Genomic DNA, 17,333 nt, shown 5'->3' on the forward strand with positions numbered 1-17,333 from the left:
GTTTTAACTATTTCGACAAATACAAGTAAAGACAAACAAATATTATTACTATCCTCAAAAATGTTTTCACATTTCAGAATAAAGCGATGAATACAAGTTTTAAATACGTGCTTTTCAATATCTATGATGTGAAGAGAATGAAGTTTGCTCAATTTAGCTTTTGACATTTGTTTGATTGCAAATTGTTGATTTTTTTGATCCTCTCCAAGAAGCACCTAAATGTTACAAATAAAAACAAAATTTCACAACAAAAACAGCGTTATTTAAACAATGGAAAATATGAATTTGTTTATAAGTTATAAAGACAAATAGACATTTCTAACCGTTGAATAAGATCCAACGCTTATTGTCTTTTGAAGTTGAAACTCTCCAACACAATTCAATTTATTTTGCGAATGCATATCACAATAGGCCATAGTTATACCTGTTTTTTTGCAATGTACTTCAAAAAGGAAAGATTATCTGCATAAAAATATTTTCATGGGTTAATGAGACCATAATATTATTTTGATCATTCAGATTTTTTTTTTTTTTCTAGTAACAATTTGGTGCCTTAAACTTGTTTAATCCCCGAATATATTTCTATACTCAAGCACATATATAAGTTTGCAATTCCTTCGTGGAGCAAGTTAATTTTGTTTCAACACTTTCGAGCAGTTATTGACTTTTCTTTTGAATGAGGCCTAAGGAAGATTCTGATTATACCGATGCAGATCAAGAGGATTCTGAAAGTAGTTATAGTATTGACGAAAGTGAAAGTTCAACAAAATACAAAAAGCGCCATCGAGATGAAGAAAGTGATGATATTTCTGAATCATCTGATGAAGACAGTTCCGGGAGAAAGCGAAGTAAAATCAAGCCAAAACCTATAAATTTCGGTACGCGTGTATTGTGGAAAATAACCTTGAGATTCTCTTTTTTAAAACTTTTTTAACTTTCTTCATAGGTAACGTTAAAATAACTTTTTCAATTGAGCCAACAGGACCAGGTATTATTTTTTGAAAAGCAAATTTTATTAACTCTCTTTTATTTTTAAGATGGAATCGAACAAAGTTGGGTTCATTTCAATTGGGTTGTTCCAACACTCATACGAATTCGAAATCCTCAATTCCAGCGAGAATTGAGAGGCCAACAGAAAAAACGTATTTTGAATATTTTGCTTTTAATAATTTGCATGTTTTTTATCTTGAACTCATAGGGAATCAATTACAGAGGCAGCCTACCACAAAAGTTTGGTCTGGCTCTATTCCATTGGATGGGTTTAGGGATGTCAAATATCGTTTTTCAATAAAGGATACAGCGGGAGGAAATCAACAAGGTTTGAAAGAGATTATACTTCCTCAGCTATCAACAGATTAACCACATTTGTGGAATTGGTCATTTCTTTCAAAAAAGAAATTTATTTCATTCTGTGAAAAAGAAATTCTATCTGTTGAATTTTCATTGCAAAAATTGAGAAAAAAATTAAAAATAATTATTTTAAATTGTTATTTCATATAAATTATCTTTTTATGCTTCATTTTTAAATCCTTTTATTTTCTTCTTCTTCTTTTTATCGCAAATTTCTATGTCTGCCTTGTTAAGTCTGCTCGATTGATCAGGCTATCAACACAAATATTGTGTATCATGATGACTCTTACACAGTCGAATGCATTTGCTGCCTGGAACACGAAGGAGGTTTGCTTTGCTTCATCTGAATATTCTTTCTTTTCCAGTTTTTATTTTGCAAAAATTTCCGAATATTTTTTATTTTCTGAAATATAAAATTTGCTGCATTTATTGATTCGATGAATTTATTTCTTTATCTTCCTTTTCATCTCTTTTTCTCTTCCTCTTCCTCTTATTTCTATTTAAAAAAACATTTCATTTTATTTTATTGCTTCTTCTTCTCATTTCTTTCAGATTTTACTGCTTCACAAAAGAATGTCTGCATAGCTGCCACAAAGGGATTTATCGAAGTTCCAGATTGCGAAGGGATCCATGTTTCAATCTCCTTATATAAGCCATTTAATCCTCAGGCCCATAACAGCATTGGCAGCGGTGCAAGTTCAAATCAGCTTCGTTCTCCCACTTTGGGTGGTCGTATTTCCTCTTCTGCTTCTTCTTCTTCTTCTTCCTCTTCTTCAATTTCTTCTATTTCTTCTTCTTCGTTTCAGTCTAAAAGTTATCTTTCTTCTTCTTCCTCTTCTTCTTCTTCTTCATTTTCTTTTGCCTCTCCATCGCAGTTATCATTGTCATCCCCTTCTCCTTCTCCATCTCCATCTGCTTTGCTCCCTTTTTCTGCTTATTCCTCTCATTCTTCTTTGAATCCTTCTCCTCTTCCTTCTTCTTCCTCCTCCTCTTCTTCCTCTTCTCCTTCCCCTTCTCCCTCTCCATCATCTTCTTCTTCAATTTCTTTTTCTTCTCTTTCATCATCTTCCTCTTCTTCTTCCTCCTCTCCTTCTTCTTTTTCTCTTTCTTCCTCTTCCTCTTCTTCTCTTTTCTCTTCTTTTCCTCCAACTCGTTTGTATCCCATTCAATCAGGTGTTATCGATTCAGATGAATTTTACATTCCAAAAGAAAATTCTTTGTCTGTTTTGAAAAGAAGCCAAACTTTTATTGAAGAAAAAGAGGAAAAAGAGGAAAAAGAAGAAGAAAGGGAAAAAGAAGGAAAAGAAGGAAAAGAAGAGAAAGAGAAGAAAAATCGAAAAATCGAAAAAATTGGAAATTTTATGGTTTGTGAGAAAATTGTGGAAAAAGTAGTGAAAAAAGAAATGGAAGGAATGAAAAGTATTATGGATGTTATAAATGATAGAGAAGGAGAAAATAGAGAAGAAAGAGAAAAAGAAAGAGAAAAAGAAAAAGAAAAAGAAAAAGAAAAAGAGAAGGAGAAGGAGAAGGAGAAGGAAGAAATAAAAATAGAGATAGAAAGAAGAAACGATGGAATAATGGAAACATCTGGAGTGAAGCACGAAGTCAACAAGGAAATAAGAATTAAACAAGAAAATGGGATAAAAACAGAAGAAGAAGAAGAAAATGGATTGAAAAAGGAAGAAATTGAAATGAAAACTGAAGAAGGATTGAGAAAATTGAATGAAATGTTTGAAAATTCAATTGGAAAACAAGAAAAAAGAGGAGAAGGAGAAGGAGAAGGAGAAAGAGAAGAAGAAAATGCGATTTTGAACAAAATTAATGTTGAATTGAAGAACGATTATTATTTTTATGAAGAAAGAAGAAAGTTTTGTGAAGAAGAAGAAGAAGAAGGAAAGAAAAAAATAGAAATGAAAAGAAATGAATTTGAAGAGGAAGAAAGAGAAGAAAATGAAGAAGAAGAAGAAGAAGAAGAGGAAGAGGAAGAGGAAGAGGAAGAGGAAGAAAGAGGAATATTGGAAATGATCGAAATAGAACAAGAAGATGAAGACAATGACGAAGAAGATGAAGAAGATGAACAAGAAACAATGAAAATGGATAATGAAGGAGAAAGAGAAGGAGAGAGAGAAAGAAGAGAAGGAGAAAGAAGACAAGGAGAAAGAAGAGAAGGAGAAGGAGAAGGAGAAAGAGGAGAAGAAAAACATTTGAAGAAGAAAGAAAGAATTGTCTATGTGACTGATGTTGTTGAAGAAATAAAACATCGAAAATCTTTCGAAAATGTCGAATTTTGCCGGCAGCTGATAGAAAAATTTGGGTGCAACGAACAATTTTTGAATAATTCTTCAACAAAAAGAGAAAGAGAAAGGAAGAGAAAGATGACAAAAGAAGAAGGATATGAAGAAGAAGAAAGAGAAGGAGAGGGAGAAGAAGAAGAAAAAGTAGAAGAAATGTTACAAAAAGCGATTGTGAAGGCAGCAGTTGACAGTGTTATTGGGAAATGCTATCCGAACATTAGAGAGATGGAAGAAGAAATAGAGAAAGAGGAGAGAGAAAGAGGAGAGAGAGAGGAGAGAGAGAAAGAAGAAGAAGAAGAAGAAGAGAAGGGAAAGAAGAAAGGGAAAGGGAAAGGAAAAGAGAAGGGGAAAGAGAAGGGAAAAGGAAAGAAGAAAGAAGATAAAAAAATGAATGAAGAAAAGAAAGAGGAGGAGGAGGAGGAAGAAGAATACGAAAAGGAAGAAGATGAAGAAAACAATGCAATTGATGATGAGAAAGAGAAAGAAGAAGATCAATCAGAAGAAGAGCCAGAAGAAGAGGAAGATGAGGAAGAAGAAGAGGAGGAAGAGGAAGAAGAAGATAATGAAGCAACATTCAATGATATTTCTCCTTCTCCTCTTTGTTTTTCTTCTCCTTCTTCTTCACCTTCTTCTTCTTCTCCTTCTGATTCGTCTTTCTTTGATTCTTCTTTCTCTTCCCCTTCTGAAAGCCCACAAAACAATTCATTGGAATTGAATGATGCACATTCAATTGAAAAGAGTGAAGGAAATGAAAAACTTTCTTTTTCATCATCATCTTCTTCTTCTTCTTTACCCTCTCCATCTTCTTATTCTCCTTCTTCCAATTCTCCTCCTCCTCCTTCTTCTTCTTCTTCTTCCTTCTCTTCTATTTCTCCTTCTTCATCTCTTTCCTCATTAGATTCTGCTGTTTTGTTGAATGAGAAAATTTCAGCTTTCCGAAAATCGCAACATTTGCTTCGTCTTTCGCTGCTTTTAGACGATGAAAAGAAACACAGCAAACTGCTTGGCTTGGAACATTCTTCTATTTCTTCTTCTTCTTCTTCCTCTTCTTCTTCTTCTTCTTCTTCTCCTTCTCCTTCTCCTTCTCCTTCTCCTTCTCCTTCTCCTTCTCCTTCTCTTTCATCATCATCATCTTCTTCTTCTTCTTCACATTCTTCTTCTTCCTCAGATAATGATTCGTATCAATCAACAACAACATCTTCTTCTCAAATATCAGCTCATTTCACTTCATCAAACTCATCTCCATCTCTTTCTCCTTCTGCTGCTTTGCTGTCTGAACTGTCATCCTCATCATTTCAATCTTCTTCTTCTTCCTCTTCTCCTTCTCCTTCTTCCTCTTCTTCTTCCTCTTCTCCATCATCTTCTTCTTCTTCCATTCTTCTCTCTCATCTGACTCGCAATCCAGATGGCTTTCTTGCTCTGATGAGAGACATTCGAGTGGCAAAGAGCAAAGCAAACATTCTTTCTCATTCACTTCTTCTCAATGAAGTGAATCATCTGCCAAGCAATTACAACTTTCCAACTTTTGATTTGTTATCATCATCATCATCTTCTTCTTCTTCTTCTTCCTCCTCCTCCTCCTCTTCTTCTTCTTCTTCTCTTCCTCATCTTCCTCCCGATCTCACCCAATCCTTGTCTTTCATTCAGAATATTCGTCTCTCTTCAATCGGAAGCGATGTGATGGCCAGTTTGGATGTTTCTAGCTATTCACCTGTCTATCTGAAAGGATTGAGACAAAATGTGTTTGCAAACAAGAAGTTGAAAAATAAAAAAATTGAAGAAGAAGAAGAAGAAGAAGAAGATAATGATGATGATGAAGAAAAGGAAAGAGGAGAAGATGGAGAAGAAGAAGAAGGAAATGATATTGCAAAACCAAAGATTGGATTTCAAAATGAAACAGATTTTCTTCAAAAGCAGAAGTGGAAGAGCGAACAAATCAGAACAATGAATAAAATAGCATACAACTTCGATAGCACCCAAATAAATCAAAAACCGCCTAATGAATCTGTTCGTATTCATTCTTCTTCACAATCTAAATCTCCTTCTCCTTCCTCTTCCCCATCTTCCTCTCCATCTTCTTCAGATAATCCAATCAATCCAAGCAAACAATCTTCCCTTCCACATCCAAATGACAATTATCTGAATGTCCTCTTGCGAATCTGTGCGTGGCATCAGTTCCGCGACGAAGAGAAACGAGAAAACGAGCGAAAAGCGAAAGAAGAAGAAGTGCAAAGGCAGAAGAAGCTGCTGGAAGAGCAGGCAGCGCAGGAGGAGAAGGAGAAAGCAGCGGAAGAGGAAGTGAGAAGACTGCTTTTGGAGGAGCAGAGGATGAAAGAAGGAGAATATGGAGACGAATACAAGGATGGGCAGCGGTTTTTGCCTCGTCTAAGGCTGAGGAGCTTTGCGGAGAGAAGAAACAGAGAGAGAGGGAGAGAAAGCGGAGAGAGATATTATGAGAGAGAAGGGAATGAGGAAGAAGGGAATGGAGGAGGAGGAGGAGGAGGAGGAGGAAGTGGTGGTGGTGGAGGAGATGAAGAGGAAAGAGGAAGAAGAGAGAGAGAAAGAGAGAAAGAGAGAGAGAATGAAAGAGACAGAAACAGAGATAGAGAGAGGGGGGGGGATAAAGAAGACTATGAAGATGATGCAGATAAAGACGAAGACTATCGATATGAAAGCAGCAAAGATGAAGACGATTATTCAGATGACATTAGCGATGATGAAGAAGATGACTCGGACGATTCAAGCGATGCTGACTGGGGGAAGAAGAGATCAAAAGGAAGGAGAAGAAGGAGGAAGACGAAGAAAGGGAAAGGTTACCAGCCATATGCTTCATACACATCATCTTCTTCTTCTTATCATTCTTCTGCGTCTTCTGCTTCTTTTCCTTCTTCTTCCTCTTCTTCTTCCTCTTCCTCTTTCATTTCCCCTCCTGCCAATTATTACGGACGCAGCAGAATGTTCAGCGATTTCCGTGCTCCTTTCCCTGCTCCTTCATCTTATCTTTCTTCTTCTTCTTCTGCCTCTGTCTCTTTCCTCAACCGATTAGGCCCACAGAACCTGTTTGGCATCGGAGCAGGCATCGGAATGGGAAGTGGCATAGCAGACTACTCAAAACATTACCCACATTTCTTCTCTCTCCCTTCTTCTTCTTCTTCTTCTTCTTCTTCTTCTTCTTCTTCTTCTTCTTCTCTGCCTTCTTCTGCCATTCAATCAGCTGCTCCTCAATTCGCACAGATGCCTTCAAACCTCATGATTTCTCCTTCTCCTCCACCTTCTTCCTCTTCCTCTTCCTCTTCCTCTTCTTCTCCATCTCCATCTCCTCCTCCTCTTTCTTCTTCTTCTTCTTCTTCTTCTTCCATCTCATTCCAACCAGCATTTCGTATGCAGAACCAGCCAGGGAATAGCTTTGCCTCTTCTCGTTCGTATTCCTCTGCCAATTCTGTTCAGCCTATGCAAAACATACAAAACATTCAGAATATTCAAAATATGCAAAATATGCAAGATATTCAAAGAATGCCACAAATGCAGTCAATCCAACCTCTTCCTCCATCGCAGCGTCAGATATCCACACCCACATTCAATCCTCTTCAAACAGTCGGAAGACTCAGCTCGTTTTCTTCGCTTTCAGCTGCTATGCCTTCTCCACAGGCATCTCAACAACAACAGAGTCAACAACAGCAGCAGCAGTTTCAATTTCAACTTCAGAATCAACAGCAGATGTCGAATGCGAATCAAATGCAGCTCCAATTCCAGATGCAGAAGAGACAAGAGCAGTTCTCACAGATCTTGCAACAACAACAACAACAACAACAACAACAGAATTATCAGCAGATGCCCTCTCAAATACCAGAAATCGCTCATTCACCCTCTGCTCGGCTTATTCCGCCTCAGAGGCAGTTTAACCCTCAATTCCAACCTCAACCTCAACTTCAACCTCAATCTCAGTCTCAATCTCTTCCTCAGACACAGCTGATGCCCCAGCAGCATCCGTTCTATCAGCCTCAGATGCAGCAGACTCAGACCATTCAGCAGATGAATGCACAACCTTTTTCAACAATGCAAAATCCGTCGGATGCTTATAAACCAGTGACTTTTGCTCCGATTAGGTTTGAAAGAGAAACTTAGTGATTGGCGTATGGTTGTATTTTATGCTTCGGAATTTATCTGCGATGCGTCGCTTAAAAAAACGTTTATTATCTTCAATTTCATTTCACGTAGACATTTCACATGTCGTTCTGAATATTTCAATTAATGTTTTTTTTGCGTATTATAATTGAAAAATTACAACAGGAACAATTCATTTTATGAAATGATTCAATAAAAAGATGAAAATAATTTTTGAACAAAGGAAAGATTATTATGTTTGAAAAGAAATGAACAATTTTTCCCATCATTATTTCATGATTCGGAGAATAAAATGCTTTTAGATCAAATAACTTAGATGGGTATATTTATTGCAAAGCTTTTCAGTCACTTTCGCCATTCAAATCCAGCACGAGTTGTCATGGTTGGATTGGATGCAGCAGGAAAGACAACAGTTTGAACATTATTTTGAAAATTTGCATGATTCTATTTCTTTTTCAGATTTTGTATCGAGCGAAATTAAACGAAACTGTCTTGTCAAATGCCACATTAGGATTCAATGTGGAAAAGTTAGAAATTGAGGGATTAAACTTGACATTGTGGGATGTTGGAGGACAAAGGAAATTAAGAGACCTTTGGGTATTTTTTATTTAATTTCATACAAAAACTGTTTCACAATCTTATTTAGCAATACTATTATGAAGGTGCAAATGCATTAATATATGTTGTTGATTGCGCAGATAGAAATCGAATTAGTTGTAAATCTCCGGAAAGATGCATTGAATGTGCAAGATGTGAACTGGCAAACGCTCTTGCATCTGACTTTCTTAGCACAGTTCCAGTTCTGATTTTTGCAAATAAGCAAGATATTCCTGGTTCCGCAAAGCCCGATGAGATTGCTCAATTGCTTGGGGTGGCTGATTTTCCTTCATCAAGAAAATGGCACATTCAAGGATGCTGTGCAGTAACTGGCCAAGGAATTTTAGATGGCTTTCGCTGGCTTGCTGCTAATATATCTTAAGATTTTTGTTGTCTTTTCTGTTGAGTTGATATCAAATAAATTGGTTTTTTTTTTCTTTATTTTTTGTGATATCAGGTACAAAGTCTTTTGTAACTGAGTTGTTTGGGGACATTTTAATTTTATTTTCTTTTTTTGTTTTGATAACTTTACATTGCGTAATGATTTGTGTCTTTTTGAAATTAGAATATTAATGTTTTTTGTTAAATTTTACGTTATCTTTTTCAATCTTCTGTTATGTTTTATTATCCAAATTGATGATTTACACTTTTGTTTGATGTTTGTTTTTAGATTTTTCTGGCTTGTGAAAACAATTATTTCACAATTTTTTATGAGGGATAACAAAAAATTTTTGAAATACATTCATATTAGAATTTTTTGTAATTGGTAAATTACAAAATTGAATAACTGATTCAATTTGAAAGTTAAAATTGTTTAAAGTTTAGCTCAAATCGCTTTTTCAATGATTTTACATGAATAAATTTTGCAGAATTATTTTCTGGATATGCATTAATCGTGTAATACTTTTGATTTTTTAATTTTGAAAAAAACATTTTCGATTGAAGTTAGGAAGTTTCAATTCTTAATAACTCTTCAAATAATAACTCCTGTAAAAAATTACACAAAAATGATAAAGTTTTTATTATTAACATTTATTCTCAAAGAAAAAAAATATCACACGAACAAACAAACAATCAAATCACTTTAAAATAAAGATAAAAAGCTTGATGATGACTTATTTTTTGAAAGAAAATTTTTTGTAAAGTAATTTGCTAATCTTTCATTCCAATCATAAGTGAATGATTAAAGTGAAATTCACTAAGAAATGAGATGTCTTCAAAAACAAGTTTCGCATCTGTTGGTGAAGAAACAAAATATTCTCCAAGGACGGACAAGAGAGCGCCAGAAGTCACAGCAGCAAGAAGAGAAACCTGCTCAGGACAAGAAATGATATGAGATGATCGAGGAAACATGTATTGAATAATTTCAGGCTTGTCGCACATTGTGTTGAAATATTCCCTGTCAACTGCAAAAGGGTTCTAATTTTCATTATAAAAAGAATTTTATCAATATTTTAGAAGAAACTTGAAAGAATGTTACCTCTATTTTTATGTGAAAAGGTTTTGAACATGATGCAACTAAATCTTCTAAAATATCCCGTAATCTTACTGGCCTTTTTTTCCAATTTTTCACTGTATCCAAAGAAATTTCAGTTTGTTCTTCGGCTGCCTTTCCTGTTTCTGCAGAAGCGTCACGTAGTGAATAAACAATAGGAACTCCTTTTTTATAATACAGAGTTATCAAAAAGGCTTCTCTTATTTCTTCTTTTGTTGAAGGAGAGTTGAAAATAATAGTTACAACAAGTTCTTCTCTTCCACGAAGATAAAATTGAAAATGACGAAAGCCTACAATACTTCCAAAACGTAATATATCTTTATGAAAATTGTCCATTATGTATGCCGCTCTGTTTAACAAAAAGAAATCTTCAATAAAAAAAATGATCAATAAAAGAACAATGAAATATTTTTTCAATTATTATGAATGCATTTTTTTCAAATTTTTTGGAAATAAATAGAAGGATAAAGAAAATTCTTCATTTCTTTTGAAAAATAAAAATTCAAACCATAATAAAAAGGACTCAATTAATATGCCATGTTCTTGCAAAGGTGGATGCTCTAACGGGAGATGCTCTTGTGTTAAAAATAACAAAAAATGTTCAATTAGTTGTAAGTGCAAAAATTGTCAAAATAAAGGCATGTTGATTTAACTTCAAAATTTGAATGATAAAAATGGAATTTTCCTTTGAAAATTTTTATGCTTTTAAATTAAACATAAAATTTAACAAAACAAATGAACTTTGGATTTTAAGAGATGAAGAAGTCTGAAAAGCCAAAAGAGCCTGCTTACAAAAATGATGATATTCAAAAATTGGAGAAACCGAACAAGATTAATTTTTTCAGAAGATTACTTTCGAGAAAAAGCCCTCTTCAAACACTTCCATCTGCTCTTGTTCCTGGAGACTCATTTTCACCAGACAAAAGCCAGAAATCTGAAGAGATTGTTGAACAACTTCCATATTCTGCAACATTGGCTCCTTATCTTCCTCCTCCTCTTCCTCCACCAAAATCACTTCCACCTTCTATTGACATATCCGAGATTCGGAGGCAGCAACTTCGACGCCTTTCTTATCGTCTTCGCTCGCAAACCAATGAAATTTCTCCAATTAAAAAATTTGAAATGTCTTCTATCAAAAATGAACAAGCTTCAGAAGAACAGCATTTCGATGACTTTCACACAGTCAATGAAAGTGAGAGTTCTGCATCGAAACAATCAACTTCGAAGGAATCGAAAATGACAATTTTATTGGACAATAGTTCCGAAGATATCAATGATCAAAATATGAGTGTATCTTCATTGAATGCAAACGATCAGGGAAGAAAATGCTTCACAAACAAAAAAATAGATGAAGAACCAGATGAAAAAATGGGCTCAATCGATGATATATCTGAGAATGTTTACCAAAAAGAAATTGTTGCTGAAGATGAAGAAAAAGAAGAAAAATATGATGCAACTGATTTTAATGAAACAGATGAGACCAAAATGATGGAAGACAGTGACGATGGAAAATCATCGAATTCAATTGACGAACGGAGTTGCGATCAACTTTCTGAAACAAATTTCCAAGAGAGAATGGAAACTGACGAATCAACAGAACTTAAATCGAATGAGCCTATGGAACATATTTCCTTTTCTTTAGCAACACCTTCGGCATCTTCTTCTTCTTCTTCTTCTTTTGTCCACCCTGATTCTTTTTCAATTCATCCACTTCATCAAATTCATTCACAGTCAATTTTTCATTCTTCTCCTTCTTCTGCCATTTTTTCCACACCCATTTCAATTTCAAATCCAAATCCTCGTGTTTTGATAACATCACCTTTAATTTCATCCCCTTCTCTTAATTCTGCAGCCGCTTTTAATCTTGTAAGCCCAGCTCTTCTTTCTGCCATTTCACCGCATTCTTCATTTGCATATTCGCCTCACCCATCTGCGTCATCCAATTCATCACAATCGCCAATTCTTTCTTCTCATTCATCTCAATCTCATTCACTTTCTTCTTCTCACATATCACCTGCTCGCTCATCACTTTCACCGCAACCATCTCAACCTCCGTCGCAACTCCCTTCCCCTTTTTCTCAACTATCTTCGCTCTTTTCAGATCTTTCCCCATCTTCAATGAATATCAGCCCTTCCACTTCATTTCCTCGTCCACTACTTCTGCCAGAACTCACACAAAAGGAAAGAAAGGCGCAACTTCAATGCGATTGTGTGTCCTATTTTGTTCAATCTTTCATTATTGCTCACAAAAATGTTATTTCACTTTGATATGCTTCTATTTTATTTGATTTTTAAAATTTTTTTGAATGCCATTGCAAGTGTTTAAATTACTGTTTGATTTGCGTCAGATGCAAGTAAATGCAATCAACACAATGCGATTCGACTACATAAATATTGTATCTTCTCTTCCAATGGAAACCAGAAAGATGAAGGTGTGAGTTGTTTCTCATATTTTTATAAAAATGAAATCTGTCAATGATGTTTCGAATGCTGATGAGTGTTAATGTTTTTCTTGCATTCATTTTTTTATATTTTTTTTTTTAGTTTTATTAAAACAACCTCATTTTCAAATTCATATTTTTAACATTACGATTCATTCTTTGTATGATTTTTTTAGTTATCTCAATACCGTAAACTGCATTCAAATAGCAAAGAAGAGTTGGACTTAATTGACAGCGATTTTGAACAAGAATCAAGTCAATCCCTAAAGAAAAACGTTGAAAGTTTAAAAAGGATGATAAAAAAGTCATCTCGAAAAAAACGAAGAATGAGCCGCAAATAAAATTGTTTTACGTGAACATTCTTTAATTTGTTTAATAAACTTCATTTCTATTTATTTGTTGTATTAGTTTTTGTTTTCAACAAAGAAAGATGCAAAATATGATGTTTGAATAATTTAGATCTCTTTCGAGTTTCGTTTGTTATTTGCTTTCTATCGATAAAAAATAATGACTTTTCTTTTTTCTTGATTATTTGAATTTGAAAATTGAATTTTGATGAAATGATGAATTTCTTTTTTCAAATATGGAATAATTTTTGCATTTAACAATTTAAAGAAAATTTTGCAAAAAAATAAATGCACAATAATTCCAATTATTAAAAGATTCTTCATTCAGATGAAGTGGAAGATGATGAGGAATCACTTTCAGATGATTCAGCCTTTTTTATAAGTTCTCCAATGAAACTCACATTGTGCGTCAGATCTTCCATTGTATCGCTTTGCAATTCGTAAACGATCGACTCGTCATATGACTCGTCTGCACCTTCTTTGCAAACATTGAAAATTTCCGCATCAACATTTGTTGTGACCTTTTCTTTTTTATATCCACTTTTTGTGTAAATAAAAACAACATAAGCATAAAAGAGAAAATCATCATCACAAAAAATAATTAACAAAAATTTAATTCAATGCAAACCGCGCAGTTAACCTATCGAAAATTGATTCAGTTTTCGCTCTCAGAACAATTATAAGTTGAAACCATCGTTCAGGAAATGGAGTCGGATCGTGATGTTCGACAATGCATCCTCCTTTGTTCATGTCAGGTTCCATTTCATCCATAACCTTATTTTCAGCAAAGTTGAAATGAAGAAGATTATTAAAGCAAAAAAAGTAAAAAAAGATAATTATCAAAAGCAATTTTAAAATATTGGAAATATACAAGGTTTTCATCATCTTCCGTCAAATCAAACGCTTGTATATCCTCATTCCAGGAATTTTTTATGGAATCAATCGTTTTAGCGATTCCTCCAAAATGCAAGTACTTAAATCCATACAATTTGGATATTTCTTTGCATAAAGTTGTCTTTCCTGTACCAGGAGTACCTGTAATTAGGATATTAATTCTTTTTGATTGAACATTTCTTTTTTCTCCGTCATCTTCCTTCTTTCTGTCTTCTTTTTTCTTGTCTTTATTTTCACTCATAGTTTTAAAAAAATAAAGGGTTCATTTGGAAAACATAATAAATCTGAATTATTTAATCTGAATAAGAAACGCAATAACTGAGTGCCTTTTGGTGTTTAAAAACAGTTCAATCTATCCACATTGATCAAATTAGCAAACAAAATTGTGGTTTTCAAATTCATAATTCTTTTCAAAAAACGAAATTGTTTTTTTGTTTTTGAATATTATAATTGTACGGTAAGCTTATAAGCTGAAACAAAGCATTCAGACGTCATTTATTTGATGAAGTCAGAACCTTTTTGGAAGTGAAAGCTTTGAAATGAAAAATAAATGAATGGTAGAAACAAAGCTGTAAATATGATTTAAGAATAGAAAAAAGAAAATAAGTAATATGTAAAAATAGTATAAAAACTTCGAGATGCATCAAAATATGGGAAAGACTTTACGAACAAAACTGATCAATAAAAATAAGACTGGACAACGTATAAATATTCAATGAAATGATCCAATCAAAAAGTCTTTTTTTGTGGTCAATCTCAAGCTCCATGAAAAAGCGGTATCTGTTTACATACACAAACGGCAAAACCAGTTCAAAACATCTCGTATAGAAACAAATGAATAAAGTTTTTATAAAAAAATAGAATATATAAGGCAAGAACAAGAAAGCCATCAAAATAAATCCAAATAATCAAAATACCATTTATATAAAATAAAGAATACGAAAGAAGGATAATGCAAAACTTAATAAATGTCTGTAAGAATGTAAAAAATCCAAAATGAAGTTTATTTCTTGTTGACGAAAATGACACATCTCATATTTCCAAATAAGTTGTGCTAGTTTTATTCGTTTTCTGGAAATAAGCTCCAAATATGCCTCAACCTCAAAAAATCTTCCCAAATCACCAAAATCATTTAAAAAAATTGTTTCGTCAATAAATGCCTCCGTAATAGTTCTCTTCTCTTTGTTTTCTTCCTCTGATTCTTTTTTCCTTTAATTCGATTTTAATGTATTTATTGCTTTTTAGGCCTAAGAGAACTTCCGATCATCACTGCCATTCCAGCAGCCTTAAACCTTCTTTTTGATCTTGCTTCAGTCAGTTTTTGATGTGCTGCGTCCAATTTGTGTGTCGGAAGTGCAACTGAAAACCATGGATGAGAAACAGCTTGCTCGGCTGTTAGCCTCTTTTTCGGATCTACAACAAGCAGTTTTGATATAAGATCTTTTGCTTCTGTGCTAATGGTATCCCAGTATGGCGAGGTGAATTCAAATTTGCCCGATTGAATTTGCGCAAATAACGCTGCATCATTTTCATCATAAAACGGAGGGAATCCACAAAGAAGCACATAAAGAAGAACACCCATAGACCACATATCAACCTCTGGACCATATCCAGCATACGATAACACCTCTGGAGCAACGTAGCCAGGTGTCCCACAGCACGTTTGCATCATCTTCTTCTTATCAACTACCTTTGAAAGCCCAAAATCAGATATTTTTACAGCTGCGGTCGGTGCATCGGACTCATAAAGAATATTTTCGGGCTAATTACGAAGAAAAAACAAAGTAAGAAGGAAAGAATTAGACGATGTTTCAAACAAAAAGAACAGAAATTTCCACAAACCTTTAAGTCACGATGAGCAATATTCTTTGAGTGCAAATATCTTAATGCATTGAATAATGAAAGCATCAGCAACGAAGCATCTCTCTCGGAATATGAGCCACGATCAACAATTTTATCAAAGAGTTCTCCACCAGTTGCAAGTTCAGTAATAAGGCATAATTTATCATCTGTTTCGTAAACATCAAGGAGTCTGATGATATGAGGCTATCATAATTTAACAATTCATTCAACAATTACAACAAATAATTCATTGAAGACAAATATAAATAAAATTCAATTGCAAACATGTTTCAAGCTTTTCATAATATTGATCTCAGAAAAAAGAGAAGCTAATTGATGTTCATCCGAAATAATCTGACGCTTGTCAATAAATTTAATTGCAACATATTTTCCTGATGCTTTGTGACGAGCTTTCTTCACTTTTGCAAAATGTCCTTCTCCAAGAAGCTCCATGACTTCAAAGTTCTCCGTAAGATTGGATGGAACACCTTAAAAGTTAATAAATGCAAAATGAAGAATACCATGTATTCGTAACGACATAAAATTATTTATTTAGCAAACCTTCGACGAGTTTTGGAAGTTTCGACATGAGTTAACTTATCTTCAACTCTGATCGTTGTTGATCAAGACCTTTATTTACGAGTGTTGAAAAATAGAATGTTTTTTTATAAACTTTAGAAAGACTTCAAAATAATGTAAAAAAACTAGTCTTTATATCTATTCGATTATTTTCAGTAATAAAATAAAAGAAGTTCAACAATTGATCGCAAAACAAAAGTTTAAGGACAAATCAATGAACATTTCTCAATTATAAAATTAAACATAAAAGAGAATCATCAAGTTTCGGATTTATTAACTTTTGAAAGATAATCGTCACGTGCTTTACGAATAATTTGTTTCATCAAGTCAATTTCCTGAGAATTGATAAAATCAAAGATGAAAAAACTATAAAAAAGAAACGTACGATTTTGACTTTGTTTTTTGCTTGCTCTTCATATGAAATAATATCTTGTTTTAAAATTTTAGTTGATGATGAAGTGTGTGATGATGATTGTTCTTCAAGTTCAGATGTTGAAATTCCAACTTGAGAAGGGTTTTCTGATATGTACATAACAAAATTTGAAGTGATATTACACAAAAGTGAAAAGTTTTTTGAAATAGTTTAAAATCAAAAAATGAAGAGCTTTCAAACTGAGCGTTGATATCATATCTTCAATTGCAATTTTTGCTGTTGACTCATCAATCGATAATCCTTCAGCAAGTTTTGATACAGTTTCGTCTATATCAGGATCATTAGTGAGAGAAATTATTTCTTTTGTCACAGAAGAAAGCAAAGAGACTAAATTTGCTTCATCCTCTGCATCCGTTGGGGGATTTGTAATACCAAGTTCCTTAAATAATTCTTGAGGAGATAATTTCTCTTCTGAAGATTCTGTCATGTGTTTTTTATCCAGTTTTTTATGAAGAAAATTTATTTTGGGCGTTGATCGACAATTTTCTATTTTTGTTACTTGAACAAAATGAAATAAAATAAATAAAAATCAAATTTAAATTAAAATTTAAAAATATAACACATTTCGTTCAAAGAGTTTCAAAATGAACAAGTTTCCGCGATACAATTCAAACGTTGAAAACAAAATTTATTGAAAATTATTTAATTTAAAAAAAGTGCAACAAAAAAAGGAAAATGATAAAATTGAAACAAAAATGCTTGAAAGTTCTTCGCAAAAGAAGAAGAAAAATTGATTAAAAGAATATGTGGAAAATGAGAAAATGAAAGAATGTCACGAAAAAGATAAAAATAATATGTTTATGAAATAAAAAATTATTATTTTAAAAAAAGAACAATTTCATTAAACAAGAAACCTGAAAATAAACACTCATTATTTTCACATAGATTTTTTAACATATTTTATTTTTATTTATTTATTTATTTATTTTTTCAATC

General features: G+C 33.3%; 8 protein-coding genes across 8 annotated transcripts in view; 3 read left to right on the forward strand and 5 right to left on the reverse strand.

The window, feature by feature from the left end:
* Positions 1-676: 676 nt before the first annotated feature.
* MONOS_2552fu2553 (uncharacterized protein) lies at positions 677-7,987 on the forward strand (the record flags this gene model as incomplete). Its single annotated transcript, XM_067872478.1, has 6 exons — positions 677-878; positions 947-988; positions 1,038-1,142; positions 1,199-1,318; positions 1,585-1,677; positions 1,903-7,987. 6 exons carry the CDS (start codon positions 677-679, stop codon positions 7,767-7,769), a joined length of 6,429 nt encoding a protein of 2,142 aa, XP_067719902.1. The 3' UTR covers positions 7,770-7,987.
* Positions 7,988-8,074: 87 nt separating this feature from the next.
* On the forward strand, positions 8,075-9,259 carry MONOS_2554 (Arf1j). The gene is made up of 3 exons (XM_067872479.1): positions 8,075-8,181; positions 8,229-8,366; positions 8,416-9,259. Exons 1-3 carry the CDS (start codon positions 8,086-8,088, stop codon positions 8,746-8,748), a joined length of 567 nt encoding a protein of 188 aa, XP_067719903.1. The 5' UTR covers positions 8,075-8,085; the 3' UTR covers positions 8,749-9,259.
* Positions 9,260-9,311: 52 nt separating this feature from the next.
* Positions 9,312-10,252, reverse strand: MONOS_18269 (uncharacterized protein). The gene is made up of 2 exons (XM_067871272.1): positions 9,847-10,252; positions 9,312-9,785 (listed from the first exon to the last, which is right to left on the reverse strand). Exons 1-2 carry the CDS (start codon positions 10,195-10,197, stop codon positions 9,519-9,521), a joined length of 618 nt encoding a protein of 205 aa, XP_067719904.1. The 5' UTR covers positions 10,198-10,252; the 3' UTR covers positions 9,312-9,518.
* A 365-nt stretch (positions 10,253-10,617) lies between these two features.
* Positions 10,618-12,751, forward strand: MONOS_2555 (uncharacterized protein; the record flags this gene model as incomplete). Its single annotated transcript, XM_067872480.1, has 3 exons — positions 10,618-12,070; positions 12,181-12,293; positions 12,479-12,751. 3 exons carry the CDS (start codon positions 10,618-10,620, stop codon positions 12,641-12,643), a joined length of 1,731 nt encoding a protein of 576 aa, XP_067719905.1. The 3' UTR covers positions 12,644-12,751.
* Positions 12,752-12,814: 63 nt separating this feature from the next.
* Positions 12,815-13,801, reverse strand: MONOS_2556 (Transcription initiation factor TFIID subunit 9). Its single transcript, XM_067872481.1, has 3 exons — positions 13,521-13,801; positions 13,278-13,423; positions 12,815-13,189 (listed from the first exon to the last, which is right to left on the reverse strand). Exons 1-3 carry the CDS (start codon positions 13,782-13,784, stop codon positions 12,970-12,972), a joined length of 630 nt encoding a protein of 209 aa, XP_067719906.1. The 5' UTR covers positions 13,785-13,801; the 3' UTR covers positions 12,815-12,969.
* Positions 13,802-13,969: 168 nt separating this feature from the next.
* MONOS_2557 (putative protein kinase) lies at positions 13,970-16,012 on the reverse strand. Its single transcript, XM_067872482.1, has 4 exons — positions 15,947-16,012; positions 15,671-15,873; positions 15,386-15,589; positions 13,970-15,305 (listed from the first exon to the last, which is right to left on the reverse strand). Exons 1-4 carry the CDS (start codon positions 15,972-15,974, stop codon positions 14,775-14,777), a joined length of 966 nt encoding a protein of 321 aa, XP_067719907.1. The 5' UTR covers positions 15,975-16,012; the 3' UTR covers positions 13,970-14,774.
* Positions 16,013-16,221: 209 nt separating this feature from the next.
* On the reverse strand, positions 16,222-16,824 carry MONOS_2558 (uncharacterized protein; the record flags this gene model as incomplete). Its single annotated transcript, XM_067872483.1, has 3 exons — positions 16,222-16,299; positions 16,350-16,483; positions 16,578-16,824. The coding sequence occupies 3 exons, from the start codon at positions 16,822-16,824 to the stop codon at positions 16,222-16,224; spliced, it is 459 nt and encodes a 152-aa protein (XP_067719908.1).
* Positions 16,825-16,855: 31 nt separating this feature from the next.
* MONOS_2559fu2560 (uncharacterized protein) overlaps positions 16,856-17,333 on the reverse strand; it is a gene marked incomplete at its 5' end in the record, with an annotated part of 6,784 nt that continues 6,306 nt past the window's right edge. Inside the window, one exon of the mRNA XM_067872484.1 lies at positions 16,856-17,333. This exon is cut by the window's right edge and continues 6,306 nt beyond it. Within this exon, the coding sequence (XP_067719909.1) occupies positions 17,328-17,333 (6 nt within the window). The 3' untranslated portion in view covers positions 16,856-17,327.

Source organism: Monocercomonoides exilis, assembly GCF_001643675.1.
Source record: "Monocercomonoides exilis strain PA203 chromosome Unknown scaffold58-502437, whole genome shotgun sequence".
Taxonomy (NCBI): domain Eukaryota; phylum Preaxostyla; order Oxymonadida; family Polymastigidae; genus Monocercomonoides; species Monocercomonoides exilis.